The following is a 16151-nucleotide window of genomic DNA, read 5'->3' as shown; positions in this document are numbered from 1 at the left end:
GGGTTGTGGAGTCTCCTTCTGTGCAGACATTCCAACCCGCCTGGACACCTTCCTGTGTAACCTCATCTGGGTGTTCCTGCTCCATGGGGGGATTGCACTGCATGAGCTTTCCAGGGCCCTTCCAGTCCCTGACATTCTGGGATTCTGCGATGCGAACGAGCCGCACACCGGGCCTGGCTGCAGCACCCGCGGCGCCGGGCCCGTGTCGGGGCTGTGGGGGGCCGCAGCCCCCGAGAGGGTTTCGGAAGGGGACAGGATCGACCCCGACCCCCGGCCGGGCCTGCGCCCTCCGCCTCATCCGGGTCCCGCGCCCCGCCCGGGCCGCTGCCCGCCTGCCGTGCCCGGCGCTGCCGCCGGGGGCCGCCCGCCCCGCCGTGCTGCCCGCCCCGCGGAGCCGGCGCCGGGGCGGAGCCGTGCGGCCGGGCCGGGCTGAGCCGAGCCGGGCCGGGGGCAGGAAGATGGCGAACGTGCAGCTGGAGTTCCAGGCCAGCGCCGGCGAGGCGGACCCGCAGAGCCGCCCGCTGCTCATCCTGGGCCAGCTCCACAACCTGCACCGCCTGCCCTGGGCGCAGCTGCGGGGCAAGCTGCAGCCGCGGGTCACCGAGGAGGTGAGGCCGGGAGCGCGGTGCCCCGTTCCCCCGACACACACACACACAGAACCGCTGAGGCGGCGGCCCCGGCCCGGGGAGCCCCGTCCCCGACCCCCGGGTCCCCGCCTGGCCCCAAGCGGCCTCGTGGTGCGGGGCAGGCGGGGGCTCGCCCGGCCTGAGCTGCCGGCGCGGTGCCGGGCCTGCAGCGGCCAGGGGACACCCGGCCTCCAACCCCGGGCCGAGGGGCTTTACCCCGGGAAACCACCTCGGAGTGGCCCTGAGCGGAACGATCAAGGGGAAACGAGCCGGTCGCGGGGTCCGGGCCGAGCCTGCTGCTGCGGCGGGGAGACCCGCGCAGCCCGTCCCGAGCGCCCTGTGCGCTCTGCCCCCTCCGAGGGGACGCGGCGTGTCCGCAGTTAATTAGCGGAACTCGGGTGGCCGGTGGCGGAGCCTCGGCCCCGGCGGGGTGAGCAGGGCTCCCCTCCCTGCGCTCCGCTGCCGCGGGGGGATGCGCCGACCTATTTTTATTTAGGCGGTGTTGATGGCTGGTGGCGAAATGATGAATGTTTTGCATTGCGGCGTTTTAGGTCGCTGGATGTTTGGCAGGTTCTTCGCTGGACTCCTGAGTCTCTTATGACAGTATTTAGCCTTCTTTGTTTGTTTGTTTTTAATTAAATTGCTGTGTAAAACAGGACTAGTTAATCAATCCATCTATTTATCACTTGCAAAGCTGCCTCAACTTAAAAAGGCTCTTAAGCAGCCTTTGCACTGTATGGTGTGTTTTTAAATTTTCATTCATATAGTTTAAAAGAGATGCTTGTAATGGAAAGTACATTTGTATTTTCTGGCTAATAACGGGTTTGTTGTATTTCCTGTTTCTTTTCACTCTAGAAGTTATTGCTTGCGTAATGCCTTTATTTCCCACACCTAAAATCCTGCAACTAAAAAGTGCCTAAATATACCGGGAGCGAGACAGAAAGAAAAGTCTTATACAGTTCTTTGTCTTTAAATTCTTCTTTTCTCCCCAGATATGGCAGTCGGCGCTGAGCACTCTGAACCCAAACCCCACCGACAGCTGCCCGCTCTACCTGAACTACGCCACGGTGGCCGCGTTGCCTTCCAGGGTCAGCCGGCACAACAGCCCGTCTGCAGCTCAGTTCGTCACCCGCCTGGTCAGGAATTGCCTCCCAGGAGGTGTCAACAGATGTATTGTCGTAAGTGGCTGTTTGAAAACGCTTCTGGTGAAATGTCTAGTCGAGTATTTTCTCGACTTTTCAGGATTTTAGCTGTATCCAAGGAGACTGGGGGTGGGCAAGTTTAGCCGATATGATTATACTGACATTTATAAGTAGTTTTGCACTGACGTGTAAACAAGACCTGACTATAAAAGCTTATGCATGCTCAGGCAGTTGGAGGGAACTAAGGTTGGATATGTATGAAATGTCTTCCAATTAGGAATTGCCGTGCAAAGGGAACAGGTAGTGGCTTTTTTCAAACTAGGATTTATGATACTAGCACACGCTTTACAAGGTTGGCGTAGCCTGCATGCAGGGTGCTATTCTCCATTCCTTGTCCCAGTCAAGGTGCCTTGTTTGTGTTATGCAGTGAGTTTTTGAAGTCTCAATGCAAACTCGTGCTCCAGTGTGAGTCCTTTGCAGGACAAGCTCTTGGACTGTGTGGGTCATCTTCTGTGTGAGCCTGATGAATTTGTTGCTTGTTTCTGTAGCTCCTGCAGGTTAATTCAGATTTGTAGGTTGTTAGAGAAAGCTCACATAGCCAGTGTCACTAACAAAATGTAATTATACTCTTTTTCTGGGAAAACTTATTTGCAAGAGTAATAACTCAATTTTTTTCCCTTATAGTTAATTTTAAAAGTGTTTAGCTAAAACTGCTTTCCATTGGTAATTTCTGTAATGAACTTCAGAAAAATATTCTACATGTTAAAAAGCTTTGGGTTAATGTTAGCTGCATTCTCATATCATTTCTCTATTTGCTTTGCACACACGTTGATAGTTCCCATGCTTTTTTGTCTTGATCTGTAGGCTGACCTGTGTTAATTGCACTAGTATAATTAAAGTAGTCCAGCTCCCTTGTAAGGATGTACTAATTCCCACACAGTCCAGTCCAGCAGTGTAATTCATTTCCATGTGGGAAATGAGCTGAGCCAGGTGGTACTGCCACCCATCCATGCCAAACGTGACGCTGAGCATGACTTGATTCAGACATCAATTATTTCCCACCCAGCCCCTTTTCTTCCCCAGTAATATCACAGGTAACATATCCTCTGAAGTGTAGTTTTCCACATCCCTAATGTTGTCCGTCTTGTCTTCTGGCGGGTGTTTCAGATGGTCTGTGAGCGATCCGAGGTCTTTGCTTCTGCGTGTGCGCTGGCCAGGGCCTTCCCCTTGTTCACACACCGCTCCAGCGCTTCGAGACGCACCGAGAAGAAAACCGTCACGGTGGAGTTTTACCTGGTTGGACAAAACAATGGACCAATAGAAGTGGCAACACTTAAAGTAAGATTTTGGTTTTTTCCATCTTCATTTGTATCCATTATTCCCTGAAATGTCTTTTTTTTATTTCCCTTCAATTTGTTGCATGCACAAATACGTCTGTCTTGGGCTAAACATGGAATAGGTGTTCTCTCTAAAGTGATGTATTATTGTAGATCAAAATTCCTTGAAATTGATCAGTTCACAGCACCTGTGAGCAGAAATATCGAACATGTTACTGCAGCGAAGGCTGAAGATGTTATTCAGAATTTGGATTTCAAGGGTGGAAAGCAACAAAGAAGTAGCACAAAGAAAACGTCTCCTTTCTTGTGTTTTTCATAGGTGCACATAATGTATTTTTAGCTTCTAATATTACATTGCCTTCAGTGTGTGGGCTTCACTCTTTTGTTTACGTGGGCAAAATCTGTATGTGGCTCTGCAGGCGAATATCACAGTGAAGGCACTAAAAGTTGCTTATTCTGGGATCACATATGGTCTCTGGTATTTCTGTCTGATGTGCCTTTTTGGCTGAGTTTTTCTAGCAGAACCGTAGCCAGAAACAAGAGCCGAAAGGACGATACAGCTTGGGGATGAGCTTTACATAACTTAAATATGTCCAAGTTGTCTTTCAGTAGCAGATAATCAAAGAGTGTTTCCCTTTCACCTGACTATTACAGAGAGGAAACTCCACATCAGGTAACTTAGTATGTTAGGTCATTCCTCTTCAAGATCCTAACTTAGAGCTGTTCCAAGATTTGCACTTAAGCTGTTAGGTGACTTCCCACCCTGCTCCAGGTTCTGTGCTTCGGTGCAGATGGACGCTCACTTGGCCGATCAGCCAGTGAGGTCATTCAAATCCCCTAAAAATTGCGGCAGTGGATTTGTTGCTGCACCTGCAGTTCACAGAATTGTGACTTCAGGGTATTTCATTTTCTTTCAGTATCTTTTCCTCCTTACTTTGCCCTTACTCTGTGAACTGAATTGGCCGCAGCAAATGATGCCAGACCAGTTTTCAGGAAAGTGACAGATGTACTGCTGATGACTCAATTTTTCCATGCCCCAAATCAGCAAAAACGTAACTGGTGTCAAAAATGTTTCCTCCGGATAGGTAGATTCCAAACCACTTGGGTTATTTATAAGTACAAAACAAAGCTGAAATTGTTTCTACTTACTGTTCTTCTCCTTGATGTCAATGCCAGAACTATTACTGACTTCCTCCAAGGTCAGTTTTCACCCCTTAAATCCAACCAGCACCAGACAGCTAATGTAGAGCACGGAGGAGGCATGTGGTAGGATTCTTTTAGCTAGACCTCTCCCTTGGCATGTTGCTGTATTTTGCACCTACTGCATTGTCCAGGATATTTTACGGTGGGGACTAGCAGAGATGGTCACAGTTTTACAAGGTGCTTATTAGAGGCTGCCGTTATGTGGGTTGTCTTGGGTACCCTGGAAGCTGAGCCAGGCACAGCTTATTTCTGTAAGTTATATTGATTGACCTTTGGGTTAGAGCACCTCCATTTACCTGCATGGCCCTAATGGTGAATCACTCCAAACCTAACTCAGCTCCTGGAAGGTCCTTATCCCTTTACGAGAAGTAAAGCAATCAAAACTAATTGTAGGGAATCAGGCACCATTCCAAAACAAGCCGAGGTTTATGAGTCTGCTGGGATATGGAATGTATAGAGTCCTTAGGCCAGTCTGGCCAAGCCAAACTTCAGATACCTCAGCACATCAGATACCTTTGCAGCCCATCTCAACTTGCCCTTCTGCTGTGTGTGGTCTTCACTGCCATGTGGCTACTGGGGAGCTTGAACAAAGTTTCCTGCCACCCGGTCTTTGTTTCAAGTTGTTAATGCCCAGGAGTTAAAAGTTAGTGTCCAGTGTTCCTGGCATCCTTTTTGCCAGGAGGATCCTTCTTTAAGGAAGCAGCCTTGACGTGCTCACTCTGGACTATTTTGAATCTGTCCACAAGTTCTTACTCAGTCCAGGGTGAGGATCAGTCCATTTTGCCACAGGAATGACGGAACAGATGCAGACATGTTCTGAACAAATATGAAATATTCCACGTTCCCCATGGGCTGGCCATGTAGAATGTCTGGTGGTAATAATCTTTTATTTCGCTCACTGCCTGCCGCATATAAACTCTGTGGTTTCCCATATTGTAGATTGTGTACTCTCTGCAGTTTTCCAGCCCAAGCAGCCTGCAGGCTCATTGTGACTTCCTGAATTTGCTTTCTCTTATCTTTCTTGACCTCACGTTGCCTTCTTGGTCTCCCTTTGATAGTGGAGAAGGCTGGTAATTTTGCAGTATCAGTTCACTGTGGGAAGGAATACTATTGCTTAGAAATGAGAGCACAGGGAAAAATGGCACATAGAAAAAAACCAATGGTTAGCTTGATTGACAGTTAATACTCTACAACTGCCTGCGATTAGTTGCGTTAAAACATTAATGTTCTCCAGAGGAACCACACATGTGGTGTAGGCTGCACAGGACTAAATGCAAAGCTGTGCAGAAAACCAGCCAAACCAAGGCCAGTTCTCAGGCATCCTTGCTTCTTTTCATAGTGTCTGGCAAGTGCTACAGAAGGAGTCAGGCTGGCTGCTCGAATTGTGGACACCCCATGTAATGAGATGAACACAGATAACTTCCTGGAGGTGGGTAATAGACCTGATGATAAGAGTTACTAATTGTAAGTCTAGACTACAGTAATCAAGAGCTAGTCTTGCTATCTCTTAGCAAAACCTGGATGTCAGCAGTGGGCAGCATATCAAAGAACCTGTCCAAGGATGCTGAAGCTATTTATTTGGCCTTTAGTATTTCGTAGAACTTTGATAAGTTAGAAGGAGGTGGAGTGTAAAGCTTGAGGTGAGGCACTGGGAGTCAGAATACCTGAGTTCTTGATTCGGTCATGACATTGGCTTCCTTACCAGTGCCAGTGTTGTATTAAAGCCCAATGGTGATAAGAGTTTCTGAAATTATGGGACAGACGTTGACATGTTTCCAAATGGGTTTTATCATAAAGATCTGGAAAGCCCTTGAGAATGACAATATTCCTGTCATATGGTATCATGATCCAGCAGAGTGAACAGCTGGCTTTACCTCTGAAGGCTTCTTTTGTTGGGGGAGCTTAAAGCTCAAATCTGTATTTCGTGCCATAGTAAATCAAGGATGTCTCAGTGGAATTAGACCATTGGAAAACCAGCACCACTCCCCAGATTGTGAATGTTTGTGTGTATACGCATGCAAAAATCACACAAAACCCTTGTGTGGGTACCCGTATGTGTGGAAAGACACAAACGTGTCCTCCTGATGACTGACTGACGGTGTCCTTTTTCTTTTAATGATTAAGGAAATAAAAAAAGTTGGCAAGGATCTCGGGATTACTCCTACCATTATTCGAGATGAGGAGCTGAAAGAGAGAGGCTTTGGAGGTATATCTTGTTGAAATCTCAGCTTTTTTCCTAGCAGTTAATTGGAATGTTTTATTTGCACATTTTTGGAACAGTTTCATTGCCCATAGTATTCCAAGATGTTTTACAGAAAATAGCCGCAGATTGCTCCCACAGTCTTTCTTCCCCACAAGTGGTTTAATCCTCTGTTTTGCAGGTATCTATGGGGTTGGCAAGGCAGCTCTGCACCCTCCAGCCCTGGCAGTTCTCAGTCACACTCCAGACGGTGCCACACAGACCATCGCATGGGTGGGCAAGGGGATCGTGTATGACACCGGAGGACTCAGCATTAAGGGAAAGGTACGGTACCACCTGTTCTGCTGCTGCCTTTGCTTACGCTGTTGTTTTCTGATGGAAATAATTCAGTTCATGTCCATAGGAAAACAAAGTATATTTATTTTGATCTACTGTTATCCTTGTGGACACAAACTACCAGGAGAGAAGACCAAACAGGATTCAAGGAGCATTTTATGGAGCAGTTAAATAGCTACCTGATATTATTGCCCTTTAAGTATTACCCACTGCTAGGAGAAAGCTTGAAACAAAGATGTTGAATTTCTGATTTTGGACATAGATCCAGAACCGATTTGAGTTGTCCTCAGTGCGACTCTTGTAAAAAAAACCCTTTTTGAAATGTACTAACAATTTAGCAGCAGAGTTTTAGTATTTTGCAGTTCTAAGGCAAGATCCACCAATAAGCAGATGCACGTGGTCCGTGTTTCTGTTATGGCTGAGGACGGTCAAGACCAGAGTTACAGAAGCATCAGAAACACTAGTTTTAGCAGGCATTACTGTGAAATTTTAAAGAAAAAAAGCCTATCTCTGTGGTTCTGTTTAAACAGACTACTATGCCTGGAATGAAACGAGACTGTGGTGGAGCAGCTGCTATTTTGGGTGCCTTCAAAGCCACTGTAAAGCAAGTAAGTAAAATGTGTTAATTGATATCATGTATCCCAGCATTGCCAAGAGCAGTCTGGCTTCTGGATACATTCCCAGATATGGGGCCAGTCTGATCCTGAAGTTCTGACCTGCCACTGCTGTTACTGATCTTGGCCACTCTGCTCTTTCTGCTATTTCAGGAAAATATTTCAAATCTTTACCAGGATCTTGAAAATTGTGAGAAATTCCTTGAGTGCTAATTTTTTTTTAAAGAGTCTTTCTTGAATTTTGGGGTTTGTTCTGCAGACCGAGTGGTTTCTAGTCCTTGAATCAGATTTATACCTGAGTTATCCTGTGCTGACTTTGTTTAAGCTGTGGGATTTGGGGCGGCTGTTGTCCCCTTAGCGAAGAAGGGACTGAGTGACTCTGGGATGCAAAGTCTGTCCATATTGCGAATCCTGTGCCAGTTCTAATATTAACCTGCTGGGGAAGTGGCAGCTCTAGTCTCATCAGCAGCTGCTTATTGGTTTGCTTCTGTGGTCAGAAAGTAGTAAGGGAGCTGAGAGGAAGCCACGTATTGAAATATGAAGAATTAAAAAAAAATGCATATTACAATTTAACAATATGAGCTGGGGAAAAGAAGCAGCCACTGCCAATAAAACTGCCCTCTCCACAAATCCAGTGACTGAGTCTTGCTGACAGAGCAGCTATTGCCTCCAAGGAGTATCCAAAGTTCAAAGGACATTTGCTGCTGCAGATGAATGCATAGATCTGACGGAGGCTTTGTCCAGGGGATGATCAGCGCCAAATTCCCATTTCTCAACAGTTTAGCTCTGTGCCTTGGCCCTAGCAGCATGTTTGATGTGGAACGATTGTAAACTTTCCAGTTATCTGCAGAGACTTAAAATTGAAAGCAGATTTGTGAGCTGCATGTTAGGCAAAATGGCCAGTGTTCCGTAACTTCCAGAAGTTTGATCACACGTTTGTAAGGGGCAAGAGCTGGAACTTAGACAGAGCTTTGGGAGAGTCTGGGAAAGCCATGGATGCTGGACATTCCTTCAGTGGTTCAATCCTTGTTTCAGAAGTAGTTTTGCGTGTAATTATCTGCACAGAGAGAAATTGCATTCACAGTCACATTCAGTGTGATTGTAAATGATCTGTCGTTTCGTGTGTAATTACTGTAACAACAAATAAACTGGCAGCAATGTGTTTGGACAAACCGAGCCTGGCGAGGCTGTCGTACCTCACGAGTAATCTGTGCCGTTATGTGTAAAAACAAAAGAATGATCTTGCCGCTTGACTTAACAACCTCGTGTAAGAAGACCCGTTAATGGAATCCCTACAGAAAATGTATTCAGATAGGCAGTGGAAAGAAGTTGTTGTTACTGTTTCAAGACTTTTTTTTTTAAAATGCTCTAAGAGTAATGTAGAGCTGGAAGGGGTTTAAATTAGCTGTGCTTTGCCTCAGAGACCAAAGTCGGAAACATGTTGGATAGAAGTTCTGTGGGAAGAGGGGCAGAGGTTGTTATCCGTCTTCACAATCTGCCTACATGCTGTTCAGTGGTTTTACAATGTGATTTTAAAAGACTTTGGATAGCAAAATTAAGCAAGTGTTTTTTTTCCTGGAGATGCATTTTGTCCATTGTGAGCTTTCCAACACAACGGGGAAGAGAAAAAAATTCACTTGGATTGTTGAGATCCTTCTTAATCGTACATGTTGGCCTAGTGAATCCTGCCTTTGAAGAGTGGATTGAGATTGAGGAAAAGGCAACTGATACTGGAAGCGAGTTTTCACTTTTTGACAGTAAATTAACCACATGGAGGAGGAAAACTTGGTTCAGCCCAGTGAGAGACTGTGAATAGAGTGTGGTTTTCGCTGCACAGACCATTTTGGAAGAGCAGAGGGTCACAGATGAAAGGTTATCTCATCGACGGCGCTGTTTGCGTGCTGGCTGGACTAGAAACTGCACAGTTACTGTATGGCTTCTAGATGCTGCCCAGGATTTTGAAATGTTTTGATTGATGCATTTGCCCTTTAGACTTCAGGACATGAGCCCATTCAGCAAGTCCAGATTTCTTCAGCTATGGACTTTCATCAAGAGGTTAACAGTAAAAGTGACCCTGGTTTTCCTAGGAATTTGAAGTTTTTAATGCTAGCTATCCTAGTTGAGGAGGAACTGTGTTTTTACTTGGTAAATGCTGCCGTCTCTAGGATGCTTTCTCTTTCTAGGATCCCTCCACACAATCCAGCTGTTGTACAGATAGCAAAATGATCATAGATGTTAAAATGGCATCTGTAATCTTATAAACGCTTGATTTTAAACCAAAGTAAACCAGAAATGGATGTGTCAGAAGAGGCTAAGGCGGGGGGGGGGGGAAAGAGCAAAAATGCTGTGTGCCTCCCGGCAGGAATGATACATTAATAACACCACCAAAAAAAAACCCAACAGATAGGCACCTGCCCACTCATTGTAAAACAAAACAAAAACCCCATGAAATCCATCTTAGCCATGGGTATTTTTGTTTTCACGTGGGAAGAGAGAGGGCACATCTGGTAGTGTGTGTGTGAGCTGTGGTGCAGGTTGGGTGCTGAAGGGCAGCGCGCTCTGTTGGCAGCTGGGACACCCACCGGGACACGGGGTGCCGTCAGTCCCAGGACCGCCACAATCGAAGTTACTTTCCAACAAAATTCTTAGGGATGGAATCTGTTCATCTAGGCTTGGCTTTTTAGGAAAAGTACACAGTTCACAAATGGCTGCATATTAGCTTTTCATATTTCCATCGTTTTCCACTATTACTGTAGGCTCTTCTCCAATATTGCAGAAATGATAGGGAGGAGCCCAGTTTCTCAAGTGGCCCCAGTTGAGTCTTTGTTGTTACTGGAGGCTAAATAAAAGCAGTGGAAAATACGGGGTTTGGAAAATAATCCCAAGCATCCTGACTGGCCGTGTAATGTCCTCTCACAAGCCTTTGTAATTGTCATGTTGAAACCTTCTGTTACTTGGATCTTTGTGGCTACGGAAGGTGAAGAAGTTACACAGTCCAACGTGGTGTTTGTGATCTCTGTTGTGGGTCAGAGTTGTACTGAAATTAGAGGAGTTAAGTGTCTTTGGAGATGTACCTTGCTGATTTTCATAGAGGGTAACTAGTTTAGTGATTTAAGGTTTGTTTTTGGTGAGCCTGGCAGTTTCCTGGTGGGTTCGTGCTTGTGAAGGTCCTGCTGTGAGGCACCTGACGTGCTCTTCCCCGGGAGTCAGCTTTGTCGAAACATCAGCCGCTCCAGTCACGTCTGCGCACTGACTACAAAAGGTGTTTTGATTCGGAGACCTTCCCACTCACATTGTCCTGGTTGCTGCTCAGTTGATGGAAGATTTCTAGATCCCCTCCCCATTCATTCACTCCAGTCACAGCTCTAAAACCAGTGTTAGAGGTTACCTCATTCTCACCCGTTTTCTCTATCTCTTGGCCTCCCTTTCAGGATACAAGACATTCATCACAGTTTCTCCATGCAATTAGTGGCATTGCTGTCCAGCAGTTGTAATCCCTTTTTGCTTTCAGTCCCAATAAATTAGTTTGATGTCAATCAAACCCCATTTATCTCCTGTTGTCGTTACAGGGTTTCAAAGACAATCTTCATGCTGTTTTTTGTTTGGCTGAGAATGCAGTCGGACCCCGTGCAACAAGACCCGACGACATTCATGTTCTTTACTCTGGAAAGTAAGATTGTGTCTCTCCTTTTCACAGAAAAATGGGGAGGAAATACTACCTTTGGTTCTATTTATCTGAGTACCATGCAGATAGTGAACCTCTCCCTCATCAGAATTTCAGCCAGCCACAGTAGTCAATTTTAAGTGTTCTTAGTTTCCTGTTGAGTGTATAAATGCACAACAAAATGCATATCATATATCATGTGCTGAAGTTTCCATAAAATGCTCAGGTTTATGCAGTACAGCCAGTTTTCTGTGTCCGTCTGTTGTCGATGTTGTCTCAGTTGCAGAAGCAGGCTGGCTGAGAATCTCATGTTGTTTTAAGCAGAATATGATATTTCTTTGTACAACAGTAGTTTGTAAAATCCCAGCTCGACTTACTAAGCATCATTCAAGCCCAGCAAGTAGACGTGACCATGAGGGCAGTACAGTTATAACCCTCTCCCATGTTTGCTGTGTGGATGCTTGCAGCTGGGGAGTAAGCAGCCAAACACGCTTGCAGAGTCAAGTAAGAGCATGTTAGGTGTGAGTCTGCTTTCTCATCCAGTGTTCCAGTCCAGATAGATGAGTCTCAACTTCAGCCTGGAGCGCTGTTGTGTTCAGTGCCCTCTCTTCTTCCTAGAACTGTGGAAATCAATAACACGGATGCGGAAGGAAGGCTGATACTGGCTGACGGAGTAGCTTACGCATGCAAAGATCTGGGAGCTGATATCATTCTCGATATGGCCACTCTTACCGGAGCTCAGGTACCAATACGGAGCTGCTGGCGGGCAGGGGGTGCGTGTCCCTTTGCTGTCTGTGCATCGTACGTGCCTTTCCCTCTGTCCTGCCTGTCTTTGGTGGAAGGGAGATACTGTGAACTACTGACTGATGGTGGCTTCCAGAACTTGTGCAAGAGAAAGCTGCCAACAGCAGCCCCAAGTAAACTGTAATTCTGTGCACATGGCATGTGCTGTGAATGTGTTACGCTTATAACTACATTACTCAAGCAGTTTTTTTTTTGTTCTTTATGCAACTTTTATGCTTTTGCATTCTCTAAGTAAAAATGAAATTCTTCTAATGGCATTAGCAGCTGATGTAACTGAGCCAGTGTTCCGTGTTTGCAATTCAGTAGCTTTGTAATGAGAAGAACTGATTTGATGGTAGTGATTCGAAATCTTCTTGTCCATAAAATGGCTTACATTGTAAGTCAAACACAGAATGACACAAGGGTACACATTAAATGCTGTTCTTTTTTGAAATCTATTCCTGATTTGTAGGAGGTTCTGTTGATGATTCTTGTGGTTTAATATTCTTGCAAATGAACTGGTTTTCATATCAGGACAAGAAATGGTAGCAAATTTTAGAAGCCTGAGTGTTGCATGTGTTGGTGTAAACATTAGTCTTTTGAAGGTCTCCCGTCATTGTCCTACTGGAAAAGTGATGTGGTGGTGGCTTCTGGGTTTTGTCTTTTTGGAAGGAAGCAGCCTTCCCGATGAATGAGGGGGTTGCATTCAGACACACATTGCTGGGGTGTCCTCTATGTGTCTGTGTGTTAGATGTTTTATTTATAATTTATTCCTGATTAATTTTATTTCTAAGGATAAATAATTGTAAAGTGATATAGTTTGCTTGCTAGGTAACTGTAAAGAAATATTTTTGTAAGACAGTGGCTTGAATAGGCCAGACAAATGCAGACTGTTTTACTGCAGAATGGGTTTTCAGCAATTTTAAAAGATTGTGCAGTAGCTACAATGTCTTTGTCTGCATTTGTAACACAACCTTCTTGTAGTTTTCAGACATTTTTTTCTTGGTGGTTTCATTAGACAGAAAGCAGCTGTTAGTGCTGAGAGGGTGTAGTACAGAATTGCTCTGCCCAGCGTGGGTAAGGTGAATCCTTCCCGATTTTGTCGTACATCTCACTAGGGAATCGCCACAGGAAAGTACCATGCTGCTGTCCTTACCAATAACGAAGAGTGGGAAAAGGCTTGTGTTAAAGCTGGCAGGAACTGTGGAGACTTGGTCCATCCTCTTGTGTATTGCCCGGAGCTCCACTTCAGTGAATTCACCTCTGCTGTAGCTGATATGAAGAACTCTGTGGCAGTAAGATTTTTTCTTTTCCTTTTAAATTGCATTTATTACATAAAAAATGTGTGTTTTCTAGATAACGTGCTTGTCTGTCCATACCTGGCTGAAAGCTCTTCGTGTGGGCTGTAATCTTTTAGAAATGAGCCGTATAATTACAGTCTTCAGAGTATTTTACCTGGGGATTTATGTCACTGTGCTGCTGTTTAGTGTCAATTTTAAACAGGGTAACCTGCTGCAATAGAATCTTTGAGCTGCTTGTCTTTTAAGCATGGGCCTAAGATAAATGCTGAATTCCTGGATGGGCACTGTTTGAGAAGTTAAGGTGGGTATTCCTCCGATCATATATAACCAGCAGAGACAGTAACTGGGATTGCAGAAACCAGGGAATTGAAGACAGAGGCCTCGGGGATTGTTGCAGCCCCTTGTGCTGTGTTTGAGAGTTACAATGTGCAGTAAGTTCCAAAAACATCACAGAAAGGAGCAGAAGAGGAATTGAGCAGGGCCAGACCGCTACCAGGGCGTAAGTCAAAGGATTTACAGTAGAGCTGGTGAGCACGGATTTGTAGGGCCATTCGTTAATCTTTGCATTGCATTTGCACAGCTGTCTTTTCTGTAGGCAAGAGCAAAACATTAATATCTTATTTTCTTGCAAGACCAACTGTATTTTGTTATTTCTACAGGACCGAGACAATACTCCAAGCTCCTGTGCTGGGCTCTTCATTGCTTCTCACATCGGCTTTGACTGGCCGGGAGTCTGGGTCCACATAGACATCGCTGCACCTGTTCATGCAGTGAGTATGTCCACATGACTTCTGACATTTTCCTGGGTGAGCAGACAGGGTAAAGAAAACTGCCGGTGCCTGCAGATACTCTGAATTCTGTGCCATCAAATTCAAAGTGAGAGAATTAGGTGGAGAAGAGTTCTTTAGAAAAGCACTTGGCTCTTCATCTGTGAAAATTTGTTTTGGTAGCTTCATCTGTTCATATTTTTCATTTGGGTTTTAAAATATTCTAACAGTCACTTTAATCAGCAACATCTTCATTGTTGTAGACTTTGACAACTTGCCTACTTTCTGTTGTGGCAATAATCCTAGCCTTCCATTTTCACCCATGTTGTTTTCAGATGATTGACTGGAGTTGATTATCCCGCCTGCTGACCTGCAGCAGGGAAAACATTTGTTCGCTTGTGGAGTTTTCTCCTCCTCCCTTTGGTAGAACTTGTGTATATGCTTTTTTTCCTAAAAAACAGGCCAATTTACTTCCCCTACCTCTTTATTTTTTTGAAACCCAGCTTAACTCAGTTCATACTCCAAATCCATGCTCATGCTGGATGGAACATTCCCTGCCCTGAACAATGCGACTATAAATCCAGCTTCGAGTCAATGTGAGCTCTGTTCTCATGTGAATCAACCAATGTGTTGGTTTAATCGAACCGGGACACATTCCAATAGCAGGAAGGGTACAGAAGCACAAGATGAGCTGGCCCGCCAGGGACCCCAAGTGTTCACTGTGGCCAGGTGCCATCAGTGCCCTTGCTAAGTAAGTAAATTAAAACTAGATTGAAATGACACAGTCTGAAGTGTGTATTGTTCTTGTTTTTTTCCCTAGGGTGAACGAGCTACTGGCTATGGCGTGGCTTTGTTGCTGTCCCTGTTTGGAGGGGCATCTGAAGACCCGTTGCTAAACATGGTGTCCCCTCTGGGGTGCAATGGAGACTCTCCTGCTGAGGACATGGAGAGGGATTCAAAGAGGCGGCGCCTGGTTTAATGCGCCCCCAGCCCAAAGTGACGGGGTGCGTGGGTTACCTCACTTTGCACTGATTCATTCTCAAGCAATGAAAATGTCACACGTCAGAAATTGCCATTTTATTTTTTTTTTACTATCATTATAAGATTTATTACTTAATTCTGATAAAAACAGCCTGATTTCTTGTTTTGTTTTTTAAATTATTGGTGCACACAGTTGCTGAAAATACCAGTGGTGCAGAGTCTAGGCTCAACTAACTGTATCAGGAAGAGGGCACATCCTCCTCTGAGCTCCTCACAAAACCTAAGTGCATTAATGCATGAGAAGCTCTCTCTAGACTAAAGAAGCAACTGCAGCTATTGCTTACAAAGCCTTCTGAATTACTTATTATATGTGAGGTTTTATCAGACATTTCTGCAGGCCCCACTACATCTCAGAACACAGGACAAGGGAAAAAAACCTCCTTAGACTTGGCTTAACTCAGTGACAATTTAGCACAGCAGCAAAGGAGATGTAATGAGAAAAGGCCTATAGTTTTAATAAGGTGCTGTTTCCGCATGTTTAGTGTTTTTCTGACCAGTGAAATCAGCAGGAGTGGTCCAGAACATATCTCTATGTAAATCTTTCACATACAAATTACAGAATGTATTCATGTTAAATGAGGAAAAAAACAGAGGGACTGTGATTGAGTAAAATCGGTTTACAAAGCATAGTGGCTTCTTGCCACTTAATAAATTTATTATTATTAAAGCAGCTTACGTATCCCATGTGGCGTTTCGTTGTGTTATTTACATTGCTGAGAACACTGAGTGCTCCAGAAGTTTGTGCGCAACATCATTACTCCGTTCAAATTCCTTTTCCCATCACTCATACATCTGAAAACACAACTAATAGCGTAACAGCTTATACCGAATGGTTTGGGGCTGTTCTGAAGAACTAACGCTGACTGATTCACGTCATTTGATTCAACAGGAGTCGGGGATGCATAGTGTTAGTTTCTGTATAAGCCGGTCACAAGGAGTTCACAAGCAGTAGTTTGGATTTGACGCCCACGGGAAATGACTCGTCCCAGCTGAGGTAACGTCAGTGGCAGGTCTGGGAACACAGGGACCAGGTTCTGATCAGTGCTGGTCCCTGCCCGGTGCCTCAAGCATCAGCTGTTGGAAAAGTTTCTTGGCTCAACCAAAGCACTGATGGTGAAAAATCCCACCCAGCGCACG

The 16151-nt window shown here is 45.2% G+C and overlaps 1 protein-coding gene across 1 annotated transcript; it reads left to right on the top strand.

The window, feature by feature from the left end:
• The first annotated feature begins 385 nt into the window (after positions 1 to 385).
• NPEPL1 (aminopeptidase like 1) lies at positions 386 to 15698 on the top strand. The gene is made up of 12 exons (XM_065032435.1): positions 386 to 608; positions 1619 to 1804; positions 2936 to 3106; positions 5648 to 5737; positions 6433 to 6514; positions 6690 to 6832; positions 7375 to 7452; positions 11028 to 11128; positions 11741 to 11864; positions 13024 to 13200; positions 13866 to 13976; positions 14794 to 15698. The coding sequence occupies exons 1-12, from the start codon at positions 459 to 461 to the stop codon at positions 14950 to 14952; spliced, it is 1572 nt and encodes a 523-aa protein (XP_064888507.1). The 5' UTR covers positions 386 to 458; the 3' UTR covers positions 14953 to 15698.
• The last annotated feature ends 453 nt before the right edge of the window (positions 15699 to 16151 follow it).

Source organism: Columba livia, chromosome 16 (assembly GCF_036013475.1).
Source record: "Columba livia isolate bColLiv1 breed racing homer chromosome 16, bColLiv1.pat.W.v2, whole genome shotgun sequence".
NCBI lineage: Eukaryota > Metazoa > Chordata > Aves > Columbiformes > Columbidae > Columba > Columba livia.
The sequence above is the reverse complement of the archived record's forward strand: the minus strand, read 5'-3'. Positions and strand labels throughout refer to the sequence as shown.

What these genes read in the sequence shown, in the direction of transcription:
- NPEPL1 (XM_065032435.1), top strand. Translation starts at nt 459, where the DNA reads ATGGCGAACGTGCAGCTGGAGTTCCAGGCCAGCGCCGGCGAGGCGGAC. An exon ending in AGCCGCGGGTCACCGAGGAG is followed by an intron (nt 609 to 1,618) that starts GTGAGGCCGGGA and finishes TTTTCTCCCCAG; the next exon opens with ATATGGCAGTCGGCGCTGAG. An exon ending in CCACTCTTACCGGAGCTCAG is followed by an intron (nt 11,865 to 13,023) that starts GTACCAATACGG and finishes ACATCTCACTAG; the next exon opens with GGAATCGCCACAGGAAAGTA.